The following is a 21,708-nucleotide window of genomic DNA, read 5'->3' on the forward strand; positions in this document are numbered from 1 at the left end:
ACGCTAGAGTTGTTATGGGAAATAGTATGTGGTTACCGAAGGTTGTTCGGAGTCCCGGATGAGATCCCGGACGTGACGAGGAGTTTCGGAATGGTCCGGAGGTGAAGATCGATATATTGGACGAAGGATATTGAAATCCGGAATTGTTTTGGAGGTACCGGGTGACGACCAGCGTGTCCGAAAGGGGTTTCGGAGGCCCCAGCAAGCGTTGGGGGGGCCTTATGGGCCAAGGGGAGGGGGCACATCAGCCCACTAAGGGGCTGAGCGCCCCTCCCACCCCATCTCACGTAACTTGGAGAGGTGGGGGCGCCTCCCCTAGGGCAGCCACCCCTCTCGGCTTGGGGGGCAAGTTTCCTAGGGGTGGGGGCGCCCAAACGCATCTAGGGTTTCCCCTGTGGCCGTCGCCCCTCCCCTAGGGAACCCTAGGGCACCTCCTCCACCCCCTTCCCCCTATATATAGTGAGGGAGAGAGAGGTCAACCGCACCCTTCCCCTGGCGCAGCCCCTCCCCCTCTCCTGCACTTCCTCCTCCGTAGCGCTTGGCGAAGCCCTGCCGGAGAACCACGAGCTTCATCACCACCACACCGTCATGCTGTCGGAGTTCTCCCTCAACTTCTCCTCTCCCCTTGATGGATCAAGAAGGAGGAGACGTCCTCGGGCTGTACGTGTGTTGAACGCGGAGGCGCCGTTGTTCGGTGCTTAGATCGGAATCGACCGCGATCTGAATTGCTGCCTGTACGACTCCACCAACCGCGTTCTTGTAATGCTTCCGCATTGCGATCTTCAAGGGTATGAAGATACACCTCCCTTTCTCTTGTTGCCAGTATCTCCTAGATTGATCTTGGTGACACGTAGGAAAAAAATTGAATTATTTCTACGTTCCCTAACACCGTCGCCGCCGGTGATGGAGTCCGGTGGTCTTCTTCCTCTGCCCTGATCCGTCGCCGCCAGTGAGAGTTGCGAGAGTGGGGAAGAGTGGGGAGAGGGAGAGGTGAGGCTAATAACCGCCGGCACTTCGGGAAGCAATGCGGCTTCTCGAGCGTGGCCGCGCGCGTGCAGCCGCCGCCGCCCCACGTGCACCGCTCGGGCCTGGCCCTGGAGAAACTGCCGATTCGTGCGTTCCCAGTGAACCAGGCCCAAAGGTGCTTTAAGAAGCGTGCGATGCAGACCCAATAGTGTATGTGGGCTACCAAATAGGCAGATCTTTTCCCGCGCGGGCCTGGTCGAGGCCTATGCAGGCAACCAAACACGCCCTAGATGATATGTCAGCTCAGTCTTTCGAAGATGCTCATAGGGATAGAATGTGTGTATTTATAAGGTGAGTGTATGCGTGTATATATATGAGCGCTTGCGTCTGTACTGTGTTAAAAAAAAGGTGTGTCTAGGGCACATCTAGATATACTCTAGTTATTACACATCTAAATGAGTGAATCAAGCATAAAGAGAAAAAGAAAAAAGAAAAGAAATATTCACACGAATCTTAATGTAAGATCAATGACATATGATTTAGATGTGGAATACTTATGGCACATCTACATGTACTTTAGCAAAACTATAAAAAAAACACTGCAATGCACCGCACCGTGCACGCTTCGGTTCCGGTCACGGGAAAACGTTTTGGGGATGGACGCCGATGCACCACACCGTGCACGCTTCGGTTCCGGTCACGGGAAAACGTTCTGGGGATGGAGGCGCTGGGCCTCCTACGCCGTGCGTGCCGCCACGACTATTTCTGTCGGCGAAATTGACTAATTTGAGGCGAAAATATTTCGTAAACTAAACTATTTTTTAAATATTTCACACTGTTAATTTTTTTGTGCAGCGTTCAACAGTAAGGCGCTGAATTTTAATGTGTAACTTCTTACAACTAGGCGCTGCACAGATGTGGTGTCTTAATGTTAGACACTGCATAATAGAATACATCGACTTACTGTCAGACGCCCCATATTATGGGTCAGTTGGATGAAATATTTTTAAAAATAGTTTAGTTTGTGAAATAGTCTCTTTGTCTAAAAAAATTGTCCCTCAAATGGTTGTATCTAGCATCAATTAGTGTTAGATACATTTATTTGAGAGAAGGATAAATTTTTCCGGATGAAAGGAGTAGTTTCGCCTCAAATTTGTGCCTTTTGCCCTTCTGCCGCCGCAGCACGGCCACTGCTCCTTCCCCTCCCCCTCAACCTCCTCTCACCAACAGCAAGCGCGGCACAGCCGTGCGCGCCTAAGTCAAAGCCGCCTCGTCGTCGGCGCGGACGATGGAAACCAAACGGGAGGAGCCGAGGGTGGTGACGCTGCGGCCGGTGGAGGCCACGCCGGAGTCCTTCGCGCCCTTCGGGCAGGTCATCGCCGCCTCCCCCGACGGCGACCAGTTCGGCCCCCACGACGCCCAGCTCGACCTCAACCGCGGCATCCCTAGGTTCGATTCTCCACATCCTATTACCAACCAATCATCCTCTTCTACTCTGTACCGGACAAGATCAAAGATTCTGAATGTTTGTCCCCCCGCAGGTTCTACATCATGAGATTGGAGAGCAGGCCGCTCAGGTTCTCGACCATCACCCACCATGCCAGCGTCACGCAGTGCCTGGGCTCCATCGGCGGCCAGGACTGGTACCTCGGCGTGGCCAAGCCTTCCGTCGTGGACGAGCACGGTGGCCAGGATGGTGGCAGGGCTCCCGTGCAGTCGCCCGCCGGGCACTACTATCTGCCTCCGGATCCGTCCGAGGTCCGCGTCTTCCGGGTCCCCGGTGCCAAGTTCCTCAAGCTGCACGCCGGGACCTGGCACGCCGGGCCGCTCTTCAAGGCAGACGCCCTGGATTTCTATAACCTGGAGCTCAGCGACACCAATGTGAGTGCTCCTATGTCATTGCGCTATTACTGTACTACTAGTTCGTTATTATTACTGCATTTAGTGCATCTGGGGAACAATCATTCCATCTGGCTTCTAATTTAATTCTAGGAAGTTTTGCCTAGCTTTGCAGTTGCAGTGTCATTGTTGGTTGGAATAAAACTGAACTTATTTGTTTCGTGTGTCTTAGAGCAGTAGAGCCTGACATATCACCGGTCTTAATTTTGAAATGCAAGAGAAATCACAACACCAAGATAAGAGCTCCTTTGGAAGTACAGAGTAGCTTCTACGGTACTCCCAATATAAGAGTGTTTAGATCAGTAAAATAATAATCTAAACGCTCTTATATTAGTTTACGGAGGGAGTACTACTGTAGACAATACTGAAGTTGCTGCCTCAATTTTCAGAAATTTCATGAGACAGTTTATAATACTACACGATTTTTTGTGCATTTTTTCACACTTTGCACACAAGCACGTCACCTAAAGTTTTAGTACTAATTTCAGAGAGTTTGTCAGACAGTTCTTGACGAGTTCACAATTATGTACGCATTTCTATTATAAAGCATTCACTTAGTCCATGTGCTACTGCTACCCACAGTGGTACATTCACCCTGTCTTAAGTGAACTATTTTGAGCTGGACTTGGAAAACCGCCAACCTTTCTTATACTGCTATTGGTTGTAGAGTCGGAAGCCTATTAAAACTATTGCTGCTGCATTATTATCTTATAGAAGTGCATCATTCATCCGCTGGAGTTGGAAACCAACCTAATCTAAGTAGAGTTGAAAGCCTGATGTACTCCATCCTGATTTTTCTAATGGAAGAAATGTCGTGCACCCAATCTAAAAAAAAAAAGAGCTCAGATATCCTTGAGTCTTTAGATCAAACCCAGTATATTGCAAAGAATTCGGCCATGTAGTTGATTGCATCTCCAGATCTCCCTTACAAGAATTTAATCATACACATCAACTCTAAGTTTATCATCTCATCGTCTCTTTAGGGTGTGAAGTTATAAAACTATGTTACATTAACCTGGAGCTGAGCGACACTAATGTGAGTGCCGTACTGCCATATCATTGCACTATTATAAGTTCTTTACTGCATTTAGTTCGTCTGGACAACAACCGTTCCATCTGGCTTCTAATAAAATCTGAGGTAGTTTTGTCTAGCTTTGCAGTTGCAGTGTCGTTGTTAGTTATAAAACTGAACTTAATAGCACCGACCTTAATTAGGAGACTTGAGCGAAACCACAATACTAAGATAAGATTTTCTTTTGAAGTAGCTTTTATGCTACTGTAGACAATACTGAAGTTGCTGCCTCCATTTTCAGAAGTTTCATGAGGCAATTTACTGCCTGTTCGGAACCTCTCCAGTCTCGTAACTCCGCTCCTCGCGAGGAGCTCAGTTTCGGTCGCTCACAGCAATTGTGCTGGCGCTCCCTCCGCTCAGGGAGCTGCAGTTGTGGAGCGGAGAGGATCCGAACAGGGCCTTAGTTATGAACTTATGATATATGAACATTTGTGCATTTTTTACACTTTTTGACATGTTACCTAATTCTGAATTTCAGAAAGTTTGTCAGACAGTTCATGATGAGTTTGCAATTTTATGGTAGTACCTATTAGGCTATTGCACTTACAAGTCCATGTGCTATCTACAGTGGCATTCATCCTGTCTTAAGTAAACTTTTGTGATCTGGAGTTGGAAAACCGCAAGCCTTCCTTGTACTGCTATTGGTTGTAGAGTCGGAAGCCTATAAAAACTATTGCTGCTGCATTATTATCTTATATAGAAGTGCATCATTCATCCGCTGGAGTTGGAAACCAACCTATCCTAGATTGAATAGTCTAAAGTAAAGTTGAAAGCCCGATGTACTCCATCCAGAATTTTTTAATGGAAGAAATGTTGTGCACGAAGGGGAGCCTTGGCGCAGCGGTAGAGCTGTTGCCTTGTGACCATGAGGTCACGGGCTCGGGTATCCTTTAGAGTTTAGATCAAGAAGCCCAGTATGTTGTATCAAAAAGAATTCGGCCACGTAGTTGATTACATCTCCCTTACCAGAAGTTTGTTATACACATCAAGTCAAGTTTCGTATCTCGTCTCTTTAGGATGTGAAATTATGAAATTATAAAAATGTGTTACTTTAACCTGGAGCTGAGCAACAGCAATGTGAGTGCCATACTGCCATGCCATTGCACTATTATAAGTTCATTACTGCATTTAGTTTGTCTGGAAAACAGTTGTTCTATCTGGCTTCTAACAAATCCGAGGTAGTTTTGTCCAGCTTTGCAGTTGCAGTGTCCTTGTTTACTAGTTATAAAACTGGACTTAATAGCAGCGACCTTAATTCGGAAATGTGAGGGAAACCACAATACTAACATAACGGTTTCGTTTGAAGGACCTTCTATGTTTCTGCTGACAATACTGAGGTTGCCGCCTCCATTTTCACAAGTTTCATGAGGCAGTTTAGTTATGATATACGGACATTTGTGTATTTTCACACTTTGCACTACCGCGTTACCTAAATTTCAGTTTCATAGAGTTTGTCAGACGGTTCATGACGAGTTTGCAATTTTGTACGCTGTCCATGTGCTACTGCTATGCACAGTGGTGCATTCATCCTTTCTTATCTTAAGTAAACTTTTGTAAGCTGCAGTTGGAAAACTACCAGCCTACCTTACCTTGGTAGTGAGTCGAAAGCCTGATAGAAGTATTGTAGAAGTGCATCACTCATCTACTGAAGTTGGAAACCAACCCGTTCCGTCCTGCCCTGTTCTGTCCTAGATTAAATAGTCTGTAAGTAGAGCTGAAAGTCTGATGTACTCCATCAAGATTTTCCTAATGGAAGAAATGCCGCGCACCCAATCTAAAACAACTCGACCGGGTACCATCATTCAGGCCGAACTCAAATTGTTGGCACTAAAATCGGTTGGTTCGTCCATGTAGCTGATCATCGCATCACATCTTATCTTACTTTGCTACCTCTGTTCCTAAATACAAGACGTTCGTGCAGTTTATGTAAATCGAACTGCAAAAACGCCTTGTGTTAAGGGTATTCAGGAACAGAGGGTGTACCAATTATACGCATCCTCACAAAAAAAAAGTGTAACTTTTATCATCTGATCTGACCATACTTGTGGAATCTGCAGGACGTGGATCGCACCACGTACTACTTCAAGAAGCAGGACGGCGTGACCTTTGTGATCGAGGAGTGAGTGAGGCGCCGCACGTCGCGACCTGGGCGCATAAAGCCCAGCGCAGCGTGTGCCTCGCGGACGCTGTTCGTGCCACGTCTGTCCCTCTGCGTCATGAACTTCCAGTGTGTATGTATGTATGTATGTATGTATGTACTCGCAATAATGTACTGCTACGTACTGCAAGCCATTTGTATACGTACTTATTACGTAGTACGCGTCAGCCGCTCCCTGGGCGTACCCTTATTTGAGTCGCTGTTGCTGCTGACAAGCATCATAATACCGTGCCGCGCCGGCCATGCCCCAGCGAGCGAGCGGCAGCCGGCCGCGCCGTGCACATGGGCACGGAGGCCGGCGTGAATGCGGGGCCGCCGCCGGGCCCGGGCCCTCCCGGCGCGCGACACATGGCGCGCTCCGGCGCGTCCACTCCGACGGTGGGTGCAGGCCCCGTCGGCATCCACGTCCGCCCGTCCGTCCGGCGATAGTTGGCGCGCCCGCAATGGTCAGCAGAGCAGAGCAAAGCACCCATGCCGATTACCCGGCGCCCCCGATTAATTAGCGAGGACTTTATATTGGGCGCACGGCGCGAGGTGGCGCGACGGGGGGCGCCGGACGACAAAGTGCTGCTAGTACTACTAGTACTCCCCGTCCGTCGGCTCGGCCCGATCAGCTCGCCACCAGCAAGCAACCGCTCTTTTTAGTCCCCACTCGCTCCACGATCCCTCCCCCACTCCGGCCGGCCACGCGCAAAGCGGAACGCTCCCCGACTCCGGCCAAGAGCTCCAGCGCCGCCGCCGCCGACCGTCGTTCGTCCATATGGTGAGGTCCAACTCCATCGACAGCTGCTACTCCTCCATCCAGGACGTCACCTACAGGTACCTTCCGCTTCCACTTCCACTTCCGTCGACGCTTCCATTTCTCCGCCGGCGACGGGTTCATTGACCCCTCCGGTTCCTCCTGGTTCGCCGGCGGCAGCTGCGGGTACTGCGGCTACGCGCTGAACCTGAGCTCGGCGGCGCGGAACACGGCCAACATCGGCTCCAAGTACGGCAAGCAGATCAGGAAGAAGGGCATCGTGGCCTTCGTCGCCGTCGACGAGACGCGCTTCACGCAGGCCGACGAGGTCACCTGCGCGCCCCGCCTCCGCCCCTGGACCTGGCGCCTCTTCCGGCGGAGGTCGCGCCTGCTCTGCGGCAAGTGCGGCGGCCGCATCGGCGCCGCCTACGAGGTCGACGAGGAGGACGAGGACCCCGCCGGCCTCTCCGCGTGCGGCGGCTCGGACGACGACGACGACGACCTGCGGACGAGCCCGGGCGGTGATGTCGGCGCGTCCAGAAGGAGGAACTACCTGATCAGGATCGGCGCGCTGCAGCCCTCGACGGACGATCCTCCTCCTGCCGATCCCTTCTCTCTATGATATGATATGATATTGATATGACACACCGCTGCTGAATTTTGTTCCTTTGTTCATAGTGGAAGACGACCCGAGAGCTTGATGTGTGTAAGTTGATCCTGCTATAGTTTTTGTGTCCTGGTAATGGAGTGAGCCATGGTTGCAATTTTGAGCCACCTAGTATTTGTCAATGGCTTAATTCTAGCTTTCTGTGTGGGTTTTTGCTCTCTTGATATCTAAATTATGGGTTCTGTTTTGATTATCCACAGATAAATATATTTCAGTTTGTCATCACTGATTCCATAAGCTGGTGACAAGATGAATTCATGTGATGGAGCATTGTTATGTTTATTATCACCATCAGTTCTTGTATGCAGCCAACTCGCTGCGAATTCCGAATTGGAGCACAACATTAAGGTTTGCAGTCAAGGCTCCAGGTAAGTCCATGCAAGTAGCACCTCAGTTAGTAAGTTGGATTACATGGTGAGAAACACCATTTTTCTGATCCAAGAATTTGTATATGCAAAATGCCAGTTACTCCCTCCGTCCCACAATGTAAGACGTTTTTGCAAGTTAAACAAGCTTGAAAAACGTCTTACATTATGGGACGGATGGAGTATTTTCTTTCTATGCAGTGAGTAAATCTGGAAATTATACTTCTCAAATAATCACTATATCATATACAAGGAGCTCTTTTAGCTGCAGTAGTACAAATGTCAGTTTCCCCTATTATCTAAGATACATACATTTTCAATAGAGATAACTGAATAAAATGTTGTGATGATCAAATCAAACAAAAAAAGAATGTGAAAAACGGTGAATATGATTTTTGTAGTTTACACTATCATTTTCTGCTTCAAGTGGCTATTGAGTAGGCATCGGTGTGTCCTTCAAGAAGTGTCTGAATAGTATTAGTGCTTGTCGAGGCCGGTGCAGAGGTACCTCATGCCCTGCGCCTGCTACGGTAACGAGGGTTAGTCCTTTGTAAACTTGACTCCAACCTCCAACCTGCAAAACAAAGAGGATTATTGATATAGATCGAAACTGGTCTTTCTGGGACAGAATTTTCTCGATTTAGTGAATAGCCATTTCAGTGAACCCACCTTTCCATGGTCATACCAAGGGTACCAATTCATCAGCGTTGGCAGCTTCAAAGCGCTTATGGAATATCTTGTTGCGGTTACAGGAACAACAGCATCTGTATCCCCACTGCAGAAAGGTAAAATGCATGGTCAGTCATTATCCATGAGGTCAACATTATACAAACAGATTGTTTTGCAGCAGCTAGAAATCATTTCAGAATGTGATATTTTTGTTCCTTCCCTTAAGGGGCAATACTAAAAATGTATGGAGAAGATCTATACAGACAAGCCAATATCAATATAAAGTGGTAGTTAGATACTGCAGTCAGCCATGCAGAACACACAAAAATAATTCCCTAACCCAGAAACAAGTTGGACTCCGTGTTAAACTGACAAAAACATATACTCGGTCATGAGGAATATAAGAAATCTGAAACAAGCAAGTGCTGGGCCTTCTGGCACTTACCTGAATACCCATATCTTGATACCTGCTGCAATTAACTCATGGTAGATAGGAAGCATAGATCTGGGGGAATCCGCCCAATACGATCCGACAATATCACTGCAATAAATAGGCAAATGAGTATATATATGCTTAAGAAAGGAACAGAACTTTAAGGTGTATTTTTCAGCTAAAACGATTTAAACCTGCAAGTTTTCCAAGGGTATTTAATTCCAGTTGTGTTAGCGTGTAACGCCGCCTGCACTTCTGGCAGATTGTAGTATATATTTGAATATCTTTCGGTGCAAGGATCATAAGCTCTGGACAACCAAGGCTGTAAAAAGTATCATCAGCTTAAATATATAGACGAACAATACAATCAAAGAATATCTAGTTCTACGACATACATCTATTCAATCAAGTGAAAATAACAATCCTAGGTAGATAAATAAGAATCAGAAATCAAACAAATAGTTCTAAGGCAATGCAAATTACTGTAGCAAATTGAATAAGCATCACGTTTCATGTCAGCATTCATGTATATCTGATCTAAAATACTTGGTACCACTATCGAAATTCAAGCAGTGTTAAATGCCACAGTTGCATGGAAGTGCATGCACTCTGTACAACACACAAAACAGAACCTTCTAAAAAACGCAAAACCACCTGATCGAACGTAATCGCCAAAATATAAATTTCCTCAACAGACAATTTATTGATTGCACCCATTACTTCAATTTATCAGACATTTGGTTTCTATATATTGGACCAATTGGACCCTCCTCAGCAGAGAACTACACTGAGCTGAACTACATTGCTCCTTATTCAGTCTAAAATGGCGGTCAACCTATTGGGCTGATATTAAATCAATTCAGTTCGTCTACCCAGTTTAGCATCTACCCTGTTGGGCTGATGTTTAACCAGCATTTTGTTATTGACATTGCACTTCTGCCTGCCCATAGAATCCATAGTCCAGTGTATTTTCAATGTAAGAACGGGAAATTTAAAAGTTCTAGACAGTTATAAATTTTTTAGAAACAAAGTACTTACATAGCGTCCTCCCAGGCCAAGTTTGAGAGAGGCTGAGCTATTGCAGGGCTTTGTATACAGGCTATAAGGGTCAATGTTGCCTTCTTCGGAACTAGCCAGGTTCAGGTTCTTGACACATTCAGGGGAAGGGTGCTCTGAGGAATCAAACAAGCATGTCTTCTTCAAATTGTGGTAAGTGCTGTCAGAGATCAGGCCATGACTCCACCAGTACTCAAATGTGCCAAGATAGTCATTGTAGTCATCCGTAACCGCATTCCCCACCTTAATTTTCAGGAATAGTAAGTTTTCGGGAGTATATTGGAACTTTTACAAGCAAAACATGGATTTCAAATGTTTACCACAAATCCTTTGAGGTTAATTATTGGATTGGCAGTGCCATTGTTCTTTTCGAATATGAGCTTGGCCAGCTGGGGAACATAATGCCCTGAAATTTTCAAAAATAAAAATAAAAATCAGTCTTCCATCAAGCAAAGAATCAGAACAGAAAATTCAAATTAGGCCCCATTTGGAAGATGAGTTTTCACCAATTCCTGCTAGAATTGAACTATTTCCTGTGAAAATTTTGCAACATTCCTGGATTACAAAAGTATAATACCTGCATAGCTCTCTCCAGCAATGTAGAACTCCCTGTACTTGTACTGAGGGAATCTCTCCAGCCAGTTCACCAGAAAAGCGTAGGCATCCAGTGCTACAAGACAAGACAAAAATAGAGGCAAAGGACAGGAAGTTGGCATCAAAATTCCAAAGAATCAGTGTCACCGGAAAGCTCGAACGAAAATGGCGATGAATCTTCCATCAGTTACCTGTCTTGGCGTCTCCCGCCGTGTACAGATCCATGGACGTGTTGGAGTAGGAGAAGCCCACGCCGGCCGGCGACTCCAAGAAGAGCAAATTGGCCGCTGCAATCAAACACCATGTGTAAATGTGACGCTGCTGACTGAAGCTCAAGCAGCTGAAGAAGAAGACGGCTACGCACCCTTGTTCCATGAATTCTTGTTGAGGTAGAGCGTCTTGCCGTCGGGGCGGATGCGGAAGGGGCCGACCTCCTCGGAGGCGCCGTAGCCGACGGAGGAGCAGCCGGGCCCGCCGTTGAGCCAGAGGACGAGCGGCGCGATGGGCCCGGCCGCCGGCGCCGCCTCGACGAGCCAGTAGAAGAGCGCGCGGCCGCGGGCCTGGTTGACGGTGACGTAGCCCGAGTACTGCGAGAAGCCGACGTCGGGCGGCTGCCCCGGGAGCTCCCGGATCCGGTCGCCCTCCTGGTCGGCCGGGGCGGCGGCCGCCAATGACACCGACGCCGCTATCACCAGCAGCAGCAGAGCCGCGAGCCCGCGAGCCATCGGTGGCTAGGCGGAGCAAGCTCCAGTGGGTGGAGCTGGAGTGTGGCACACCGGGTGGTGGCGGTGGAGTGGAAGAGGCGGGTAGAGTGGAGCTTGAGCTTGCTTGCACTTGCGCAGTACGCAACAGTAGCTCGTGCTGCGACTGGCACCACCACCAGCACTGCTGCTGCCGATAGGAGGAGGGGAGGAGCTACTGCATAAGATACTGAGGGCCACCACGAGGGAAGGAGACCGGGTTGCTTGCATGGATTTCAGCAGCAGCAGCAGGGGATTTGATTTCTGATCCTTACGCCATGACAGCTAGCTCAGCTCAGAGGGGCCATGGCTCCGCTGGGTCCCCTGGACGGAAGCACTAAAGAAATGGAGATGGAGAGGACAGCCGATCTCTTCTCGTCACATTCCCTTCTCATTCGACTCCTCTGACCAGCGCGCCCGCCCCCACGGTGGGTACAGGGAAGCAAGTACAGGAGGCGCAAAATGTGCCGAGATTTTCCGCTTGGAGGCGCGATGATTGAGCTGCGGCGGGGGGCAGCGCAGCTCAGGGTGGCGGAGGAGGGAAAAGGGAGGAGGATCGGATCGTGTACTTGGCTGGGCTGGGCTGGGCTGGGCTGGGTGACTTGCGAGACTAAATTAGGTGCGGTGCTGCAGATCGGCTGCGGCTGGCTGGCACCGCGGTATCTGCTCGGGGTGCCGTGTCGGCAGCAGCGCAATAGTATAGTGCGTGGCGGCGAGCGTGGGTGTGTGAATGAGACGGGGGTGGGAGGAAGAAGATGAGGCTGCGATGGGGCACATGGGGCTGGAGCCTGGGAGGGAAACGTGGGGTGGTGGCGAGACTAGACTGGCAGTGGCGGGAGCTAGCGGGGCAGCGCCAAAATAATAATTCGCGGCGCGCATCTGCCCGCTGTGCGCCGCGGCAGCTAGCGGCGTCCCGTACGTCCTGCTCGCGCGCGCTGTGGACGAAAGGGGCGGCCGAACCACCGCGGGTGACCTGTGCTGGCTAGCCATGGTTCCCGATGCGCTCAGCATACACGGGACATGGCGAGCCTGAGGCCCGCTGGTGGGTAAACTGGCCGGTTGACGACCCGAAGGAGCTGAGCTGCTGCTAGAAAGGAGAATGGGATTAAAAACCTGCTGACTGCCGCATGATTGCAGCGCAGCACGCACGGGGAAAGAAAAGAAAGCAGAGAGAGATTGCTTCGGGGAACACGAAAGCGCCATGTTTGCTTCTTACACGCATACAGAATGCACTTCCATTTGGAAATTGGAACCCTTTTTTTGAGTAGTACGTATCTCACGTTGAGCTCTGCCCGAACGAACGAATGAACTCGTGTGGTGGGGCTTGCCGTGCGTATGCGTGTCGCTACGGAGCGGAATGATGCCGCCTGCGTGCGCGCAGGCCCTATGCGAACCTCTGGTCCTGGTCCCGACTCCCGACGTGTCGACATGCCAGATATCCAGAAAAAAAATGCATGCTACGGCGTCGGGGTGTGTGGCGCGGTACGCTGGCTGAACCATTTCGACGCTCTGGCTCGCAGACCCGAAATGACGTACTACTACTACTATCTACTTCGTCCGTTCCTAAATATTTGTCCTCTTAGAGATTACAAATGAACTAACACATACAGATGTATATAGACATATTTTATAATGTAGATTCATTCATTTTGCTCCGTCACTTGTTGAAATCTCTAGAAAGACAAATATTTAGGAACGAAGGGAGTAGAAAGAAAAATGCGCTGCAAAACCAATGGAATCGGTTTGTTCGCAGAACCACTCATCCGAATCTCGTTGGTTTCACTTACTGTTAGTACATGATGATTACATTCTCATTTGCAAATAAAAAAACATGATTACATTCTGAGAGGTTGCGCAATGCACGCTGACACTGCTGCTGCTGCTGCTAGCTGGTCGCATGAGAAAAAAGGAATTCCCTCCGGTACTGCTGGATGAAATGCGTCGGCCCTCCAAAACCCAGCGCCGAAAATGGCCGGGTGCACCGTCCCTGGAAACACCGGTAGGTTAAGCTGCCATGTCGGATTCGGGCTCGATGGCGGATCGGAGCCCGTGGCGGACCATCATCTGCGCGTAGAACTCGGCATGCTCCTGTTCAGCCATCATGAGAGCAGTATCTCTTAAATTAAAATACTCCAAAAAGTCACTAGTAGTATATCTATTCTAGCCATGGCCTACTCATAACATGTACAGTAGGAGAAAAGGGAAAAGTTAGGGAGTGTCCTCCAAGTCTTGGAGCTGTAGTGGACTGTAGTAGGTTGGTGTTGGCTCAACAGAAATTTAAAACGGGGCGCTAGCTATTGATTGACTGAATGAGCTAAATGAAAGCAGTGCGGGCATGCGTGTATGTACGTACCTTGACGGCGACGATGACGAGCGCGGCGCCTTTCTGGCGGGACTCGTGGAAGAGCTGCCGCGCCGCCTCGGGGGTCACGGACGGCACCACCTGCGGCAGCGCCGTCTCCACTGCACATCACAGCACACGCACACGCACGGTGGTAAAGACGGCGGCCAACCATGAGTCCATCGAGACATCAGAAAACATTGCAGGAGAAGAAGAAGAAAAGGATACGTACCGTGCTTCTCGGTGTGGCGCGGGTCGTCCAGGAGCAGCACCTTGTAGCTGTCGCCGCTGCCGGTGCCCTTGCGGTCCTTGAGCCTCCCCGTGTCTCCTCCTGCATGCAATGACACAACGCCATTATCAATATCAGCGCACCGAGCATCAGAAATGGAGAGCTCAATATCAATATCAATTTGGTTTTGGTTTTGGTTTTGGTTCGGCGTTGCTGAATGCGCACCTTCTTGTGCTGGGGGGAGGGTGTCGAGCTGGGACTGGTCGAAGGCCGGCGGGTCCAGCACCGCGCCGCCAGCGCTGGTCGCGCGCGCCACGGCTGCCAACGCCTTCCTCGGCCGAGCTCTCCGGTTCACGGAGACGCTCGAGGGTGGCGCGGCGGCGGCGGCGGTGCTCGGGAAGGCGAGCGCGGCACAGGCTGCTGCTCTGCTGCTGATCGCCATGGAAACGTATGTATGGTTGTGTTTGGCAGAGACGAGAATTTCGTGTCAGATCGTGCAAGGGAGACGAGACGGGCAACACAGGACAGGAATGGAGACTTGGAGAGAGCGTGCGTGACCTGACCTGAGTGACGGTCGATGGAGCAATTTATTCAGGGTTCGGCAAAGAAAAGTGGCAACAAATGTTCACCTTTGCAATTCGTGATGAATTCTTACTCTCTCCTCAACCATACAGAGCACAAATAATCCAGCGGTAAACACAGCGCTGTCTTAATCGAAACGAAGAGGTACCGCTACAACTGTGCGCATTACAACGCGCATCTGGAACAATCCAGAGTTCTGACGGCCCAGATCTCGCCACACATCTAAGTTGGCCGGCAACGACCACATCTTGTCTTCTGGCCATCGCCAGCAAACGGGTCTTGCTGGAACGTTCCAGAAACAATACAAACCCAGACGCCGGTAAGGATCCAGAACCGACCACAAGAAAATTGCACGTGTGCGTCTTAAGGGCCTCTTTGATTCATAAGATCGCAAAAACACAGAAATAGGGAAAACGCAGGAATGGAATGACATGCCCATTGGATCCTATAGGATTTAAGTTTGTTTGATTGTGTCCCTATAGGATTTAAGTTTGTTTGATTGTGTCACGGAAAAAATAAAGGATTTCTTTCAAGAGGTTGGAGTGGATGTTAGAATTCTTGTAAAAGAAATAATCCTACAGGATTCAATCCTACGAATCAAACGATCAACGTAGGAAAAATTCCTACGGATTCTAATCCTTCAAACATCCTATGAAAATTCTTTAAATCAAAGAGACCCTAAGCAATCGGATAGATTCGACTGAAGGTGAAAGTAATAAGACTCAAAGAAAAGATGAAAGAATACCAACTAGGAGTACAAGCGACCACAAAAAAAACACGCATTTAGAAAACATATTAGTGGATGATATCCAACAACGTAGTAACAGCAGAAAACTGGGCGACTAGAGTGTCATATATATTTCCATATACTGTCTGTGGGCACGAAGAACACAGCGTTCGATGCACCATTTTTTTACAATATAAAGTACAAAAATGGATTTCCGTATACCAGCTTTTTATCCTCTATATCCCATGAAATTCTTGAGCCGAAAGTCTCAAACGGCTCAACGAGTTCATGAACAAAAACCAAAAAATTCCTATATACTCCAGATATGCGCAATCACTTGACCAGAACAAACGACATCAGACCACTTGATAGTTAACAGTGACCAGCCGAACCTGCTGTGAATATTTTGAACTACCTCCCTGCAATGGAAGGATGGCAGTAACCTGAAACCAGAAATTTGCAGGAGACAATAAGAATTACAGATTCAAGGAGAAACATCGAACCTAGACAAATGGATTAACTCGGCGCAAGCAGAATAGCATTTCTGGAACGATGTGGTGCAGTGTCATCGAGTAAACAGTAAGAAATATCACAAAGCCCATAAATAAAATGCTTCCAGCATCAGTTTACGACTAGAGACCTACTATAAACTTTATTTGGTTTATTCTTTTTCCGAACTGCTGCTCCTAAAGAAATGACGAGGCAAGGGTGGACATAAAGAAATTTGAAATGTGGCTGAAAAAATTAATTGCAAAACAGAGTAGATCAAAATAACATAAAAGCCAGTAAGAGGACATCCTACTGCTTGACACATGGAAAGGAAGAGGCAAGAAAGCAAAACATACAAACTCTACACAGGTAGACTGTTCACTGTCTAACATTGTACTGGAAAATTCTGTGCCGTTGTACTTACTGTAGAGACAATGAATATTCAACCAAGCCTTAATGCAAGTCAAATGATGTGATACAGCAAGACAACCATGCAAATTCCACTCAAATACAATATGTTATTCTCAATATAGCATTATGCTTATCTGTGTCCATAGTTCTGGAGTCACTAGAGCAAAGCAGGGGAAGATGCAAAGCATGCATGTAAACAAGTAATATAACAAACCTTCACGTTACTAAATGTATTTGATGCAGAAAATCCAACAGAGATGGGAAAAAATGTCGATGGATCAGCAGCGGGAACAGAGAACTCCATGGAACCACTGCAAATGAAAAAATAAATAGAAGACAAGTGTTATCAACACCATGGGAACAAACTGCATGATAGAAGTAACACTACTGAGAAAATATACTTCATGTACCTTCGGTTGGATTGATCGATAAGCATAACAGACCATTCCAACACAGAGTTTCTTGAGTCATACCTGGATAAATAAAGACACAAGACCATGAGTGCAGGTAATAACTAACTAGATGGACAATCCGGAGAAACTTGCATAAAGAAACTATTTTAAAGAGGAATGAAATGGATAGGTGACCTGGAGAAATTATCATCCGAGTAAATCATTTTTTTAATGTGGAATAAATTTAATCACTTGTTTTTAAAGCTGCTTAATTTATTACACTCCGTGGTACATAAAAATGAAATACTGAGCCATGTTAAATACAGCCTAAATATACATCAAATTACTACTCCGTTTGACTATAAAGTGTCCTCAGACTCAGGTGTCTTCACAGTGAGTCTTGTGTGGACCAAGAGCATAGTTATTGCCATATTTCCACTCTATGCCCTTAATATGTTCTGGGAGTGGTTGTAGCATGTCATTTAACAAGTGTGTGTACATGGAAATTTGTCCCACATTTAGTGTTTCTTGGTCTGTGCACATGCTGGGCACATTTTAGCAGGGTATTTAAGAGAAGATGAGGAAGTTAGAACATTACCTCCATTCTCCATCTATCTGCTTTACACTTGGAGCATCCCTAAGTGCGGGCAGAGGGATAGAGACGATAACATTGTGCAAATCAAACATGTCTGAAGCTTCATATTCAATGTTCACAACAGTTGTATTTCCAGATGTTGAAGGCCAGCAACTGACTGGAATTGGCAAAAGCAGGTTACGCAAGTACAAACCACTGGAATTGGCAAAAACAGGTTATGCAAGTACAAACCAGCAAGCTACTAAAAGCAAACAGTTGCAGTATACCTGTCAATGGCAGAGAAGACTCATTCAACCCCTCGATTCTCCATTTCACCAGGGGTGTTTCATTTTGACCACTGGGGAAAGGCCTTGTTGGATCTCTTGCCCCAACAATTTTCTGGCCGTTGAACAGCTGTTTGTCAATATTAGGGTGCGTCCTGAAGCTAAGTCCAGGTGCATCTTGGTTCTCAATCTGTACCAAATGCAGGAAAAATTGTATCTCCAAATTAAAATTGAAGTAATTTCAAACGTGCTGTTAACCAAAAAAGCAGTGCTTGCAGGCAAGCAACTCCTACTCATGTTGCTACAGTAGCATGTACTAAACAAAATTGTGATCACTTTTCCGTCTCAAAAATTCATAGTGTAAGATAGGACAGTAGTGAGTTATATATGGAAGTTTGGTTATTATGTGCTATGAGTGATCTAAAAGACCATTTCATTAGTCGCATCAATGGATATTGAGGACTGTACAAAACAGTGTGACTCACTAATATAAATACACATGAACAGAAGCTTTATGCAAATTCATATTAAAACTGAATTAACAGATTGCATTGCTTAATAGTCTGAATGTTCCAAGTGAATGAGTCGTATGAGAATGTAAAGATCCAGAACTCGGACATAGAAAATGACCTGCAACTGGATATAACCATCAGTGTCATTAAGAACTTGGAGAGCAAGGGTTCCTTGAACATCAAAATTATTAACTCCGCCATCCCTTTTAACTGTGACATTCAATTTCTCTTCAATGGTCACTGTGATAGGATCACTTGGTAGAATAGATGATGATGACCTTGACTGAATTGTGCTTAGTTGAGTATCCTCCAGAATAACTTCTCCTTCAGCTTTCAAAGACTCCAGGAACTGATTTGGCTTGTGTGCTTTACTTAATTTCATTGCACCAGGCATTTTAATAGGAGCAGGAGAAGGAGCAGATGATCGCCCTGTATAAATGCACCTAGCAGTTAACACAAATAATAGCCACAAAGCCAAATCCATACTCACACGTTGATTGCCTCATCTCTCTCCTCTAACCACACATCACCATAAAAGAAAGCTTTACTGTTTGAAGTCATGCAAGTCTCAGCAAATTGTGTGAAATGTGTGAAAGAAGATATTTCTTTCTTGCAACTGCTCTACTTTTTCCTTGTTAATTGGTTGTGAATCAGAACAAGTCATAGCTTTCAAACTAAGATGATAATTTACTTGCTGACACGACAGATAGTTACATCTTTTAATTCATGAACAAGTCACCTACTGCAAAAGTAAATATACTCAATGCTAGGGACTTAGTCTACTTGAATAGAACCGATTGCAAATGCCTGATAAAATGAATAGGGTAAAGCATAATGAGAACCGGCTAATAATTATCATGAATCCACGGATGATCCATATTGGAAGTGTCCTAGGGGAATGTAAGCATATGATACTGTGTTCGTCCAGAATTCCATCCAATACACCATCAATTATTTATGCACAAATTTACTGCAAGTATACGATACTACAAATATTAACATCAGTGGTAAAAGAGAACAAATATGTTACTAATACATAGGTTTCTGTTTCCACGCAACATGCATTTTTCTAAGTACAAACCTCTTGTCTTGTCAGTAAATATAGGATTAATCTCTGACCCTGGACCACCTCTAATGTTCATGTCATTAAAGTTATTCGGAGTTCTTGTCGGAGCAAATCCTTCCCCAGTCTTGCCTCTGTCAATCTGCACAGTCCAGCAAAAAAGATTGTTAGGTCTACATGGGGGGCTAGTAATAGGGGTGGATATCCCTTGTGACGCCTAAACTAAGAACATGTTTCTTGTTCGAGTAATATGTAGGACAAACCTTGTTTTTCTCAATCTCAGTAACTTTTCTCCTCATGAGATCGTTAGTGTCATTTATCTTGCTTTGCATGATCAGCTTGTGCAGCTTCTCTTCATGGCTCTCCATTTCACAATATTGTTTAATTTGTGGAACAGTTACATTTTCCTTGTTTCCAAGAGAAATGGCTTCGTCAAAAGCAAATATAAGTTGGAACGCGGCCTTGCAGACACCCTCTTCGTCCAAAGAAGGGGAGTATTCAGGTACCTTTATAGATGTTCAAGGAAACCATTGCAACATTGATTCAATAAAAACCAATTATATAACTAGGTTTTAAGAAGAAAAAAACAGATGGTAATAGTCTACTGACATGATCATTGAGTTGATTTTTGTTCCAATAAGTTTGATGTCGAGTTGCTAGCATTTAGTGTGTGTGTTTTCGAGTTAGCTACATCTTCTTCTTTTCTTTTTTTGGCACAATCTTTACTTTTTAAAATTGCAACAACCTAACTTTTGACAACAGAAATATAACATGATTGAAAGTAGGATACCATTTTGGAGAGCAGCCTCAGTGTGTCCAGATCTTCAAGGATGTTGCTCTGCTTATTTGTGATGAGTAGCAGATACAGCTCTTCAATTGGTTGATAAACATAACGAACATTTTCTGTCTCAACATAAGTATGTTGCTTTCCAGTTCCAACCAACTTTGGGAATGCTGCAAGCAGTCCCTCGATCCTTATCCGAGACATGTCAACATATTGCCTTGAAGCAAGTGCTGCGGTTCAAGTAAATAAACAATATCATATCATATATAGTATAGAGCTGTAGATACAAACATACACTAAGAAAAACATAAATCGTAGATTTACTGAACAACACTGAAGCAGAAAGGCCTTTTCAGAGCTGCTGTTTTAAACAACTCTACTCATCCATATACCAATGGATGACAGATTTTAATATATGCCTACAGCTACTAAGGTTAGGCTGCATTTTCGTTTTTTCTTGAAAACATTATAAAAAGAGGATATATCTCATACGAGAATCAATAGAAGGACTTTAGTACAACAAGAACAACAACAAAGCCTTAAATCCCAAACAAGTTGGGGTAGGCTAGAGCTGAATCCCATAAGATCTCGTAACCAACTCATGGTTCAATAGAAGGAATTTAGTAACTGCGGAATTTCAAACACACTCACCCTTTCCAGACTTTGATATTATAGAAGCTGCCAGAACCACCTGAGTGCATATAGAAAGAAACAGTCATTTCTTCTGAGTAGTACTAGGGAAAAAATATTACTACTTAGAATTAATGAACTAAAATAAAGCACAGTATTTCATTGTGATGCGTGTCTGAATGTCGAGAGGTAACTAAGTTTATAATATATATTGGGAATAAAACAGTAAAACGTTGCAGGACAACAATTAGAAACAATCAGTCGTTACCATTTTCAGTGGTTCCGTCAATCCGAGGAATTATCAAAGCCAAGTTGACAGGTTATAGAACTGAAAGAGAGAGGCTAATTATTTCTCACAGAAACAAGGCATGCAAGATAGTTGAAACTTGAAAGCAGTGAGAACTGCAAATCTACAGCCAATCGTATACAAAGAGTATGGCCAAGAAATAAATGTTTTATGCACATATCAAATAGGATTTCACAGAATATTCTGCCACTTAAGTTTTGCTCGTGACAGAACAAATACAGTATGTCAATATATATTAATGAGATAAAGGTGCATTTGACAACAAATCACAAGACAGCCATAAGTAAAGTGCAAAAACAGAAAGACAAGGGGACATCTACATGAAGGTAATCATTATGAATAGTGAATTCAGACATATTTTCCCAGACCAATACCATATTTTATGAATTTCAAAAGTACAATGTCCACATAAGTAGGTGACCGGTAGACGTCAGTTAAAATAACACTATCCTAAAGCATTCACTGTGATGCAGATGCAGATTGTCAGATTGAACACTATGATCAGATATCCCTACTCAAACAACATCAGATCACGTGAAATAAAAAATCTAAGACCCACGAGCTAAACTATCCGAACAAGTTGAGCATATTGTACATAGGCCCGGCAGACTACTTATATGGCAACGGCTAATTTGACATCTGGATTGCCATCCCAGAACCGAATTGACATCTTCAAACTCGTCAGCCCGCACAATCCTCGCACAGTTGCACTCTACGCACGAGCCATCTGAGAACCCAACTATTACTAACACCACTAACTGTGAGCCGCTATTGGAGTTTACTACAGATCCGAACTGTTAACCGCAAGCTGCAGCCGCTCCACGCACCGACCGTCTGAACCCAAACTGATCACAGATTCACGAACAATTAGACACGAACAATGCCTCGCGAAAACGGATTTTACATATTCACGGATCTGGGAACGCGGGCGAGAAGGTTGGTAAGCGCGTAGGGGGCACCACTCGTGATCAGTCGGATCCTGGCGCGCCCCGAGGTGTCCGCCGAGAGGCAGAGCAGAGCAAACC

The 21,708-nt window shown here is 46.1% G+C and overlaps 5 protein-coding genes across 6 annotated transcripts in view; 2 read left to right on the forward strand and 3 right to left on the reverse strand.

Moving 5' to 3' along the window:
• Positions 1-2,125: 2,125 nt before the first annotated feature.
• LOC119269483 lies at positions 2,126-6,262 on the forward strand. Its single transcript, XM_037551321.1, has 3 exons — positions 2,126-2,415; positions 2,508-2,847; positions 5,995-6,262. Exons 1-3 carry the CDS (start codon positions 2,255-2,257, stop codon positions 6,058-6,060), a joined length of 567 nt encoding a protein of 188 aa, XP_037407218.1. The 5' UTR covers positions 2,126-2,254; the 3' UTR covers positions 6,061-6,262.
• A 293-nt stretch (positions 6,263-6,555) lies between these two features.
• LOC119269485 (uncharacterized protein At4g08330, chloroplastic-like) lies at positions 6,556-7,783 on the forward strand. The gene is made up of 2 exons (XM_037551323.1): positions 6,556-6,914; positions 7,015-7,783. Exons 1-2 carry the CDS (start codon positions 6,856-6,858, stop codon positions 7,454-7,456), a joined length of 501 nt encoding a protein of 166 aa, XP_037407220.1. The 5' UTR covers positions 6,556-6,855; the 3' UTR covers positions 7,457-7,783.
• A 312-nt stretch (positions 7,784-8,095) lies between these two features.
• LOC119269484 (serine carboxypeptidase-like 27) lies at positions 8,096-12,104 on the reverse strand. Its single transcript, XM_037551322.1, has 9 exons — positions 10,983-12,104; positions 10,810-10,905; positions 10,602-10,694; positions 10,345-10,430; positions 10,007-10,267; positions 9,163-9,290; positions 8,981-9,076; positions 8,536-8,641; positions 8,096-8,440 (listed from the first exon to the last, which is right to left on the reverse strand). The coding sequence occupies exons 1-9, from the start codon at positions 11,341-11,343 to the stop codon at positions 8,297-8,299; spliced, it is 1,371 nt and encodes a 456-aa protein (XP_037407219.1). The 5' UTR covers positions 11,344-12,104; the 3' UTR covers positions 8,096-8,296.
• A 973-nt stretch (positions 12,105-13,077) lies between these two features.
• On the reverse strand, positions 13,078-14,580 carry LOC119269488 (ATP-dependent Clp protease adapter protein CLPS2, chloroplastic-like). Its single transcript, XM_037551326.1, has 4 exons — positions 14,154-14,580; positions 13,932-14,030; positions 13,712-13,821; positions 13,078-13,446 (listed from the first exon to the last, which is right to left on the reverse strand). The coding sequence occupies exons 1-4, from the start codon at positions 14,368-14,370 to the stop codon at positions 13,363-13,365; spliced, it is 510 nt and encodes a 169-aa protein (XP_037407223.1). The 5' UTR covers positions 14,371-14,580; the 3' UTR covers positions 13,078-13,362.
• A 751-nt stretch (positions 14,581-15,331) lies between these two features.
• The window catches only part of LOC119269487 (coatomer subunit delta-3-like), a 7,023-nt gene continuing 646 nt past the window's right edge, over positions 15,332-21,708 (reverse strand). Inside the window, exons 2-12 of one of the 2 annotated variants that reach the window (XM_037551324.1) lie at positions 20,645-20,704; positions 20,398-20,437; positions 19,753-19,976; positions 19,226-19,468; positions 18,981-19,104; positions 18,018-18,328; positions 17,391-17,577; positions 17,128-17,281; positions 16,548-16,610; positions 16,352-16,448; positions 15,332-15,680 (exon numbers count right to left, since the gene is read on the reverse strand). In XM_037551324.1, coding sequence (XP_037407221.1) covers positions 15,594-15,680; positions 16,352-16,448; positions 16,548-16,610; positions 17,128-17,281; positions 17,391-17,577; positions 18,018-18,328; positions 18,981-19,104; positions 19,226-19,468; positions 19,753-19,976; positions 20,398-20,437; positions 20,645-20,647 — 1,533 coding nt within the window. In that variant the 5' untranslated portion in view covers positions 20,648-20,704 and the 3' untranslated portion in view covers positions 15,332-15,593. The remainder of the gene's footprint in view (positions 15,681-16,351; positions 16,449-16,547; positions 16,611-17,127; positions 17,282-17,390; positions 17,578-18,017; positions 18,329-18,980; positions 19,105-19,225; positions 19,469-19,752; positions 19,977-20,397; positions 20,438-20,644; positions 20,705-21,708) is intronic. The other variant, XM_037551325.1, reaches the window with a different exon arrangement.

The sequence above is a fragment of the Triticum dicoccoides genome, chromosome 3A (assembly GCF_002162155.2).
Source record: "Triticum dicoccoides isolate Atlit2015 ecotype Zavitan chromosome 3A, WEW_v2.0, whole genome shotgun sequence".
Classification (NCBI taxonomy): Eukaryota; Viridiplantae; Streptophyta; class Magnoliopsida; order Poales; family Poaceae; genus Triticum; species Triticum dicoccoides.

Excerpts from the sequence above, each read along its gene's own strand:
- LOC119269484 (XM_037551322.1), bottom strand. The coding sequence starts at position 11,343 with ATGGCTCGCGGGCTCGCGGCTCTGCTGCTGCTGGTGATAGCGGCGTCG. Across the intron at positions 10,268-10,344 it reads TTAACCTCAAAGGATTTGTG|GTGGGGAATGCGGTTACGGA; the intron begins GTAAACATTTGA and ends CTGAAAATTAAG. Across the intron at positions 8,642-8,980 it reads ATCAAGATATGGGTATTCAG|TGGGGATACAGATGCTGTTG; the intron begins GTAAGTGCCAGA and ends ACCTTTCTGCAG.
- LOC119269485 (XM_037551323.1), top strand. The coding sequence starts at position 6,856 with ATGGTGAGGTCCAACTCCATCGACAGCTGCTACTCCTCCATCCAGGAC. Across the intron at positions 6,915-7,014 it reads ATCCAGGACGTCACCTACAG|CTGCGGGTACTGCGGCTACG; the intron begins GTACCTTCCGCT and ends CGCCGGCGGCAG.
- LOC119269483 (XM_037551321.1), top strand. The coding sequence starts at position 2,255 with ATGGAAACCAAACGGGAGGAGCCGAGGGTGGTGACGCTGCGGCCGGTG. Across the intron at positions 2,416-2,507 it reads CTCAACCGCGGCATCCCTAG|GTTCTACATCATGAGATTGG; the intron begins GTTCGATTCTCC and ends GTCCCCCCGCAG. Across the intron at positions 2,848-5,994 it reads TGGAGCTCAGCGACACCAAT|GACGTGGATCGCACCACGTA; the intron begins GTGAGTGCTCCT and ends TGGAATCTGCAG.
- LOC119269488 (XM_037551326.1), bottom strand. The coding sequence starts at position 14,370 with ATGGCGATCAGCAGCAGAGCAGCAGCCTGTGCCGCGCTCGCCTTCCCG. Across the intron at positions 14,031-14,153 it reads CCTCCCCCCAGCACAAGAAG|GAGGAGACACGGGGAGGCTC; the intron begins GTGCGCATTCAG and ends CATTGCATGCAG. Across the intron at positions 13,822-13,931 it reads GCGCCACACCGAGAAGCACG|TGGAGACGGCGCTGCCGCAG; the intron begins GTACGTATCCTT and ends TGTGATGTGCAG.